Genomic DNA, 9815 nt, shown 5'->3' on the forward strand with positions numbered 1-9815 from the left:
ATGATCGAATCCGTCGATGCTGTTTTGTGAACCAAGTCCTCACAAGGAATACAAGCATCTAGATGCAGTGTGTCAAACTATTTAACAACATTGTGGAAGGTTTATTGATCCAACTAATGGCACTGTTATTTGGGTTGATGGCTTTCCATTTGAACCTGACTTCAACCTAACCTAATGCCTTGAACTTGGCTTCGATTGTGGTTGCGCAGGTGTATGTAATTCATCCATGCCCAGGTGAAACATTCATCCATGCACTCCCAATGGCGATTGAGGTCTTGCTTTGAACGGGTTGAGATTGGATCCCTAAGTTGAAGCAAAGGACATGTATGGCTTACCTGAACAATCAGATCGGAGTCAGAAGAACCAGGAGTCGAGACGCAGAGGGGTCTTGGTGGGTCCAAATTCTAGTCCAAGTCCATGGATGATAACGTAATCAGTTCTAGCTTGCAGTTAACTTTGTGCTACAACTTGGTACCTGCATAAACCATTCTCAGAAACAGGCTCTCTTAGCAGCAGAACCAAGCCAGATTTGGATTCATGAGTTTCTTCCTCGTTTTGCCAAGTTAAGTATCAAACACGACGCCCCTCATCCCAGCTCGGTTAGTTTGGAAAATAACTTTTCTAAGGGCGTGTTTGAATGCATGCGGGAACTCGGTTTGAGAGGCAAAATGACGTTTTCCCTGAAACTGGGTTTTCGCGATGTTGGGATAACATCCAAACAAGATTTCTTGGAAACTCAGTTATGACAAAACCTGGTTTCTATCCACGCTTTGTATGACCTGAACTCTTGGGAGACCTTGCTTCTCCTGTAAGTCATTTTTTTAAAGAAAATCTTTCTCATTTTTTGAATGCATCGTCTGGAGAAACTATATACATTTGTTTTGGTCAGTGACTCAAGAAACCGCGCCCATATCAAAAGACTTTCCCGACTGCTCGGCAGCATCAGCATAAAACCCTAAAGCTAGTACATATCCATGATGAGAATGAAGCAAGTGATTGGTTTTCTAAAGCGAGTGCATATCCATGAGAATGAAGCAAGTGACTGGTTTTCTATCAGCTAGCTTGCTAGACGAAATCCACTAGGAGAAGGAAACCAGTGGACATGGAGATCTACCACAATATCATTTATGATCAGCATTGCAGCTGGAAAGATCCAACTCTAGACCTGAAGTTCAATTTTTTTGGAGATCGAGATCTAATCACTTTTCAGTACTAGCTATAGATTGGCATCATGTATGCAATCAAAGGTGGATGTTGACGGCATTCGGATCGATCCTGAGGTCCGTGTCAAAAAATTACCACTTGGAATCTTAACTGGCCACTGTACGGGCTTCAGGAACTTGCACTGAACGGGTTAGTGGACGTCGTGATTCGAGCGATTGATCAGTCCACTAGGGGTCTAAAGGAACCAAAAATAGGGTCAAAGCTCAGGTGGTGGTGCCCGTATGTGACAAGACTCTGGTGCAGGTAAGGACAAGATCACTGCCTTTAACAAGTCCACAGGCTGACCATACGTACCCGAACTCGTATACATCCCATAAACAAACCGTATACCTACGTATAAAAATGAGTATTTTTTTCAACACCATCCATTTCTAATGCCTAGGTTGGTGGGTAGGATTGGTTTTCGTTGTGGGCATATAGCCTTGCTCACAAAATCCTAAGGCAGCAATGTTTTTAAAGATTAATGCGATCTTAACATCATATATATATATATATTTGTGGTAGTAGAATCTCCCTCTGTCTCTCTATATCTTTTATTTATCTTCTAATGTTTATCCCAATCTCATGCTTTTAGATTTTTAAAGATTTTGTCTGGTTCATGTAAACAATAGATCTGAAGTTAATGCCCGCAGTTGTTTTCTCATCTTAGAAAGGCACTAAAGTTAAAGAAAAAGATGTCTGGGGGCGTGTCTGAAAGGAAAACATTCTTCTCTCAAGTGTTTTACCTGTTTAACTTAGCCCTTCACTCAGACACAAAATTTCATTGCCTCCCCTCTTTGGGGAAACTATTCTTTCTCCCTCCAAAGTAAAGACAACTTATCCTGGTTAAAATTTATATTTAGAATAAGTTGCACATTAACAGTCATTAGCATGGACTTTCATTTCAAAAGCCTTACTTTTACGAGAGGTAGATGTGTTCTCCAAAGGTGACTGACTTTGATTAATTAAGATATAGCCCCTGCATTCGTCAGATATATTTGATGACAATCAATAGAAGTCGATTGATGTCGAATCCATTTTCAAAAGACGCGGAACACAGTTGGACACGTAGAACACAGTCCCTGGCGTGCAAAATTTGTCAGACCTACAACACAATTGGGACAGAAAAGCAACACAAAGGCAGAAAAGATGGGCATAACTTAAAAGCTGCAAAAACCATGGAGGTTCAAGGCCGTGATCAACGCCTGGAGCACATCTCGATCGCAGTGACAGAAATGGTCCGTACCTTATGCATACAGATTTTAGCTTCCCAAGGCAATGTTGTGGGTAGAAACCATTCCCATCAACTTAAAACACAGCGCTAATTACTCCACCATGGATGACAGATGATATCCAGTGATTTAGTAATGTAAAGCACCATGAAGAGTTCCTTTTAAAAGGACGTGATTTGGCTTAGATGTAAGTGGTTCCATTGTCATTGCTACTCAAGTTCCGTAAATCATGACTGGGATTTTTTTTTTCTTTTCTACAATCGTGAACCTCACTACCGCTCTACTCATGTTCTGTAAATCATGACTGGGATTTTTTTTCTTTTCTAGAATCGTGAACCTCACTACCGCTCTAGGAGAATCTCGACCAAGTTATCTGCTATTAAAAGAAAACAAAAGCTGCAGAAGTCTTGTGTAGTCGCCAGACTTCTGCTGTGTACATATTCGATACACCTGGTGACCTGATCTTGGCATCACCTTAGAGCTCTCTCTTCTTGCTGGCTTAATTTCAACAAAGGAATCAATGATATGTGAATTATGAGAGTGTCTATGTTGCATTTCAGATGGAATTGGTTACCGCAACTGCATCGAATTTTAACACCATCACCAAAATAGCCATTGCCGACTCGTTCCTCTCAACAAATGAATATAAAATGCGGTCACTCCTAGATTTGAAACTCTTCCTTTTTCCCATTTCCATGAGAATACAAGGCTGCCAACTACTGATCCTTCACGTCACAAACCCCTTCCTTGTAACCCACTCATTCATCTTGTAAATGACGAACTTGAGCTGATGAGATAAGCTCGCACACTAAGTCCTGAAACTTCATATTTTAGCCGAACAACAATTGTCTGACATGCATCTAATGTTCAGTCAGTAGCGAATTCAGAATCCAAATGGATCGAAATATTGGACTGCCAATTCACAAAAGAGATGATTCTGCATAGATCATGTGCTATAATCATTTCACATGACTAGGCTTTTAATCAAGGTCTGCAGATGAGACGGTGAGAGATTGAACATGGAACACGTCTGCTGCGAACAGACTCTGCTCACCATCAAATCAAGACGGTACGTGCAGTTTTTGCTTACTGTATTTCGTCAAAAACCACCACTGAGTTGTCTCTTCATATTAACTATAGAGAGAGAGAGAGAGAGAGAGAGAGAGAGAGAGAGAGAGGATGGGGTGTTCAAAGGAATGACAAGAGAGATCAGGGGGCGAGAGGGAGTGTTGAGAAGGGGAGTGGGAGTGATCGCAGAGACGGACAGCTCTGCGGGGGAAGAAGAGCTCTGTGTCTGATTTCTCGAGGGACAGAGAATATTTTAGTACGTGCAGGCGTCCAGTCCTCCTCCTCCGCCCGTAGAGGCCACGCCACGTTCACCGCCTGAGTCCAAATAGTAGCAGCCCGGATTCCCAGCCAAGTGGAATTCACCACCCACATCTTCAAGGCTTTAAATTCAAATTAAGTTTTATACCAACGTTCTTCAATTACGTATAAGTTTACAAATTAGTTCTAAGCAGGTTGACTAATTTAATTGGTCGTTGACAAAGCCTTATTATGTACGTGAAAAGAATTCATAACTTCAAACAAACACAACATGTTAAGTACAGATACCAACTCTCTTCTCATTGTTAAGCATTCATTTCAAAAAAACGATAAAACTGATAAGTGTTTATTTTCCTCTTCATATATACACACACACCGTTGATATGGTAACTTTGAGTCAAACGCCGCTCGAACCTAAAAATTTCAAGTTTTTGCTGCAACTCAGAGGACGAAGACTTGGAGCAGTACCAAAAAAGCATGGGAAAAGCAATACGAAAATTAAGTTGTACCAGCGCTCCTTGAATGAAGATATGCACGGTAGATCTTGTGACCTGACTGGTGTAAGATTTTGTGGAGGGGGCGAGATGGCACCTTAGTGGAGCCTATAAATAAGGGAATCCTCGCCACCCCATTTCCTGGTATTCTCTCCTTTGTTGCTGCTGTACTTCTTTGTAGACGTCTAGATATATCTTCAATATTGCATGAAGGGTGTATAATTCTACAGCTGCCGCAGAAGCAGATCTCTTGATCCGGAGAACAAAGAAGCTGAGTTATTCTGAGGGAGAAGAAAAATCTGATGTCCGGTTTTGCTTGAAGGAGCTCTCTTCTGTCCATTCCAGGATGGGTTCTCTACCAATCCTTTCTGCTGACTCGTTCGCCCGGCAGCTTCTCCTTAGAACTTGGATGAATGGATAATCTGCCGATTGAGCGGAGCAGGAGCAAGGTCTGGTAGTGGCTATCTCGACTTGGACTGAAGGGAGCTCCCTCGCTCTGGGAACCAATTATAAAATCATTTTCAATTTTTTTCTTACTGTAATGAAACTTGTTCGTTTATAATGCAGATGGTGGTAGCTTAGTTTGCAGGACGGTAATGTGTTTCTTCGGCATAATCAGTTGAAGCATTTAATGTCAGGCAGCTTAAGGCAACAGATGCATGGGAAGACAGAGGTCTATGAGCGTTGTGGTTAAGGTCAACAATTGGCAAGAACTGGAGATGAAGCTTCTCATTTATTAATTTACGATGCATGGTGTTTCATCTCAGAGCCTTTTGCTCAGTCTAGCAAGAAAGAGAGATCGATGGTTTCATCAATCATTTCACCACATATAATTACCTGAAAACCCAATTATATGCAGTTCATGCTTTGGGCAGTAAACAAACTGTCATTGGTCTTTGTATAAACTATAAAGCTGTGACTTGCTCTAGTTCCTTTGCCATTATGAAAAGAGATGTACACTCTCCAACATCGACTTGTTATGTACATTTAGAAGTGTTAGGAACGTGACTTTCTCATACTCTCCCAACGCATCAAGGAAAGAAGAAAACATAAGAAGAACACACAAAGATTTTCTTGGTTTGGAGACAATAAGTTCATGACCGTCACGCAGATTTGTTTTTCACTATCACAAAAAAATTGCAAAATACAAACTAGAATGGCACCTTCATAACCATGTAAAGTTGCCCAAAAAATGACTTGGTAGGTCGCACTCTATGCATGTCTTCATTAATGGGAGGTGCAAATTGATGTACATTATTAATCTCTTAACATAGTGATTTGACACATCAATAGACGACAGATCCGCTCCCATTTCTTTCCATCTTCATTTTTCCGTCCACCAGTTCTCCAAAGAAGACGAGGGCTCGATTACAAACACTGGGGCGCGTTGAACATGCTGAGTCGAGCCATGACCAGGTCCACGCATCGGATAGTGAATGCGGGGACAAAGACGTTGATGAGGTCGAAGTCAATAATTTGTGGCTCCCAGTGATGAGCCCACAAGTGGACTTGCATGCACTGTGGCTGTAAAGACAAACTAATCACGGTTCTTGTCTCAATATGTTTCGGTTGACTTGGACATTGACTTGCACCGAGCCTCGCAGTGTTCGGTATGGTCCGGTTAGCAATTAGTATTACTGGTCCAGAAAATAATCGTGGTTGGTATGACTTGGTGGAAAGTCCACGCCAAGAGTTTCGACCAAACGTTTGCTCCACATACCAAAGCAAAGAAAACCTATTACTTTCACTTACATCGAGATGACTCAACTCATTTGTAAACTAGTCGACTTTGAGTTACATGAATCTGACTCGATTAAACTTGTTTAATATATGTTTTTTTTTAGTCATTCTTAAAATTTCCAGTGGAATGAGGAGTTGGTAAATGAGTGGAGCTTGATTGAGTAAGCGGAGCTAGAGCCGAACTTAAGTCGAGCTCGATCTGAGTAATATATGAGTCGAGTCGAGTTGCGCTTACCAACTTCAAGCTCGACGACGTGGCTCATGTACAAAACTAGTTTCATCGAACCTTGGGATATGCATCGTTAATGGAAGATCATGAATCATAGGTTAGGGTAGGGCATGAATTCGATTTAGCTTTTTCCTTCTTCTTTAAGGATCAGATAAGCAACCTAGCTTTTTTGGACGTCGGGGGACTCTGCTTCTGTTTGGTATCGCTAGGACCTTCATTAGTGTACTGACAACAGCGTGGATGATGGAAATGTTTAGATACAACGTATAAATGAATGACGAAACCTCAAGACTTCAACAAGAATTAATGGCGGTGGATGACCAGATCTTCCGCCCGCCAATTTTGAGCTCTAACAGTTCTCAGAAAAGGTGGAGCTCAGCTTACACTCTGGTGCTGAACTCAACTTGCAGGGAAGATTAGGCCGACTTGCAGGGAAGACTAAGCCAATTTGCAGAGGCCACACTTGGGCCCTCAGTGTCTACGCCTGCCCCGATAACATATATGTAGCATTATATAAAATTTTATTACAACCATGATCTATATATATTATTTCGTTTAATGTTATGAATAAATTGCAAAACGCCGCCCAACAAACGAACGATTAACAAAACGCTGCTCAACAATTGAGCAACAACAAAGAGCAACTTCTTTTAGAAATTAACTCACATATGCCTGCCTTGTTACTGTCTCGGGTCGAAAATCATCAAATCCGGCGTGAATGTACCAAAAAGCACTTCCCATGTTCAACAAAACATCAAAATGCTTTATTCGACTCTTCCGACCATCTCTTTTCACGTGGATGAAGCAAAAATGTACAAGCCGAGTTAGGCGCCAGCCACATGTGAGCTTGGCACCGGCCCAGAGTACCCGGTATTTGGCCCCATTATTTTTTTTTATTAATTTTTATTTAATAATAATATTCATTTTATTATTTAAAAATTTATTTAATATTCAATTTTTTAATTTTATATTTTTTTAAAAATTATTTTGTTAAACGGGTCGAGCCCGAGCCTAAGCTCGGGTTTCGGGTGTCGGGCCGACCCTAGCCTGGGCCTTATGAGGCCAGGCCGGCTCGATGCCCAGGTCTAGTGACATGTTGCTCGAGTCGAGCTTTATAAGGTAAGCTCTAACTTTAACTTGTTTAATTTTATTTCACCATATATCTTTTTAATTGAAAATAAAAACTCTAAATTTAATAAAGATTACCGAGCAACTCATTAGGATTAACAAACAAGAAAGACACAATTTAAGTCAAACTCGTGTAACTCAAACTCAATCTGTTTTATAACTCAAACTTGTGCTCGACTTGTTTATAGTGAGCTCGAGTTGAACTCGAATCAGGTCGACGTCTCTACATTTCGTTTTATAACTGAAACTTGTGCTCGACTGGTTTATAGTGAATTCGGGTTGAACCCAAATTAGCTCGACTCATTATACGTGGAAAAAATGGAAGCTTCCTTTATGATAAAAGTTGATCGGGCTCCCTGAGATTCAAATGGACGGGATTCTTTGTCCTGACTGTTTGCTTTGATGGAAAAAAACCTCAAAGAAATCTTTCGCCGACCCTGTCGAGATAAACACTTCCCTCTCACCGTTCAATTTATCGAGAAGTGCACGTTAATTGATTTTCTCCCATGTTGCTGGCCAAAATAGAGGTGGCATAAAGTAGGGTTTATTTCGGCTCATCATAAAACCAGCACGGAGGGAGGCAGGCAGGTGTGTGTTATATGTGGAGGCAATTGCCCACACGGACTTGAAAAAACTTCTTATTTTTACATTGATATTTTTAAACAAATTTTTTTTTTCATTTACATATTCGTACCTTTTTCTGCTTAACCCAGTGCCCGTGACTTTTAGAAAATCCAATGCAAGTAAGGAACTCCCAAAAGAAGAATGCAGGAAAAAAAAATTGGGGATTCAAGTTTCCTTGTTGTGTTTCTCATCCGTGAACCAATAAAAACGACGGAAAAGAATTGGGACGTTGGGCTCCTTATATTTTGCCCCATTCTGTACACCACCAGAGTTGCAGAACTGGGAATGCACGATCCGCATGTTATTTGTCGATGGTGAATAAGAAGATGGTGAGGTCGTCACTGTCGATTCAGGTACCCAGTTGGCTGCAGATCTCGGCTTGAATTTGGCTTCTGCTTCCTTCTTGTCGATGGGGTTCTTGTTGGGATGGTAATGGCCAACTTTTCTGCAGGCTTTCTTGAAATCATCGTCCTTCGCATTCCTGTCTACCTACAAATTTCTTTCTACAAGTAGACAGCTCCACCATTATGTTGCTTTAGAAGCGTTGCCTGTTGATGTGATTTGTTTGTATGTTGATGTCTACCCGTCAGCCGTTCCTTGCCCGACGAGGCCGTCACCCAATGGGGCCGGGCCGTCTTCCGGTCAGGCTAGCAGCCGGACGGGGGGGAGCCTTTTCCAGTCCGGCCAGAAAAGGCCTGCAGGGGACTTCTTCCCCTGGCCTGACGGGGAAGGAGGCGATACTGGGCCGCCTCGTCGGTTCTACGGACCTTCCCGATGGAACGGCAGAAGGAAAGTTACCCTGTTGCTCGGATGAGGGCAGAGGTCTGCCGCCATTTCAGTTTTCCAAGCGGCTGAAGTACCATTGCAGAGACATCGTCTCCAAGGCATTAATGGGTTCAACGCCATTTCAATCAGGTATGACCATTGAGGCACAGATGAAAGCGTCTTAATCCAGGGAGAAACAACTCAAATCTTATTCTTTCTTCTTTGTTGGTGTAATCTAAAATGAAAAAATATGCCAAATTACTTGATATATTTTACATTAGTGGGCGGAGCAGAATGCCGAAACAAGGCGACAGATCTCTCCCACCTCAGTTTCTCCTCTGAAAAACTGAAAAAGAGAATCCAAATTTTCAGGTAATTGCAAGTTCTTCAGAAGGCGCCCTACGGGGCTCCTCCTGATCACGATCAACAATCATAAATCAAAATTTTTTCATCTACTGGTGAATGGCAACGTCTACAATCCTTTGTCCCAATTCAACAAAATTTAAGAGGGCTACAAGAACAGAAGTGGGCACGCTGAAACCGAGGAGCAGCAGCAATCCGAGAGCCACACTGGGCCTGGTGCCCATCAGAAACCTCTGCAACTGACCCACCCCTTCGCACACATCCGAATCATACGATGCGTAGTACCTCTTCTCCCACTCCATCCAGTGGGCAGGCGCCTCGTAGTTCCTCTCCACCATCTTCATCTCCTGAATCCTCTTTCTCAGCACAATCATGTTCTCGTCCACCATCCTGCTGCCGAACATCCGGTCGTCGGAATCCCGCCGCGACGTCGCTCTCACCCGGAAACGCGGACGACCGGTGCCGGGCCTAGGTGGTCGGGAATTCACCAATGGCCTTGAAGCCAGCGAATTGCAGGCAGATTCCATCTTGGTGGTAGACTCTATCGATCTTTTCTCTATCAAGGAAGGGGCGCAGGGGAAGGAGGAAACTGTCTCGTATATATAGAGCAACAAGTACGATCATAAATGAGGAGAATGGGTGAAGTTCCGTTACTGTACAGCTTTCGATCATTGATATTTCTTACGGCGCCAACAATTATTCCCAGCGTGA

At 42.4% G+C, this 9815-nt stretch overlaps 2 protein-coding genes across 2 annotated transcripts; one reads left to right on the plus strand and one right to left on the minus strand.

Moving 5' to 3' along the window:
- Positions 1-8064: 8064 nt before the first annotated feature.
- On the plus strand, positions 8065-9038 carry LOC126410546 (uncharacterized). The gene is made up of 2 exons (XM_050080597.1): positions 8065-8329; positions 8428-9038. The coding sequence occupies exons 1-2, from the start codon at positions 8288-8290 to the stop codon at positions 8788-8790; spliced, it is 405 nt and encodes a 134-aa protein (XP_049936554.1). The 5' UTR covers positions 8065-8287; the 3' UTR covers positions 8791-9038.
- A 136-nt stretch (positions 9039-9174) lies between these two features.
- Positions 9175-9815, minus strand: LOC116263873 (uncharacterized). The gene has a single exon (XM_031643679.2). It carries the CDS (start codon positions 9629-9631, stop codon positions 9194-9196), a length of 438 nt encoding a protein of 145 aa, XP_031499539.1. The 5' UTR covers positions 9632-9815; the 3' UTR covers positions 9175-9193.

This window comes from Nymphaea colorata, chromosome 11, assembly GCF_008831285.2.
Source record: "Nymphaea colorata isolate Beijing-Zhang1983 chromosome 11, ASM883128v2, whole genome shotgun sequence".
NCBI lineage: Eukaryota > Viridiplantae > Streptophyta > Magnoliopsida > Nymphaeales > Nymphaeaceae > Nymphaea > Nymphaea colorata.

What these genes read in the sequence shown, in the direction of transcription:
- LOC126410546 (XM_050080597.1), top strand. Translation starts at nt 8,288, where the DNA reads ATGGTGAATAAGAAGATGGTGAGGTCGTCACTGTCGATTCAG. An exon ending in GGTCGTCACTGTCGATTCAG is followed by an intron (nt 8,330 to 8,427) that starts GTACCCAGTTGG and finishes ACTTTTCTGCAG; the next exon opens with GCTTTCTTGAAATCATCGTC.
- LOC116263873 (XM_031643679.2), bottom strand. Translation starts at nt 9,631, where the DNA reads ATGGAATCTGCCTGCAATTCGCTGGCTTCAAGGCCATTGGTGAATTCC.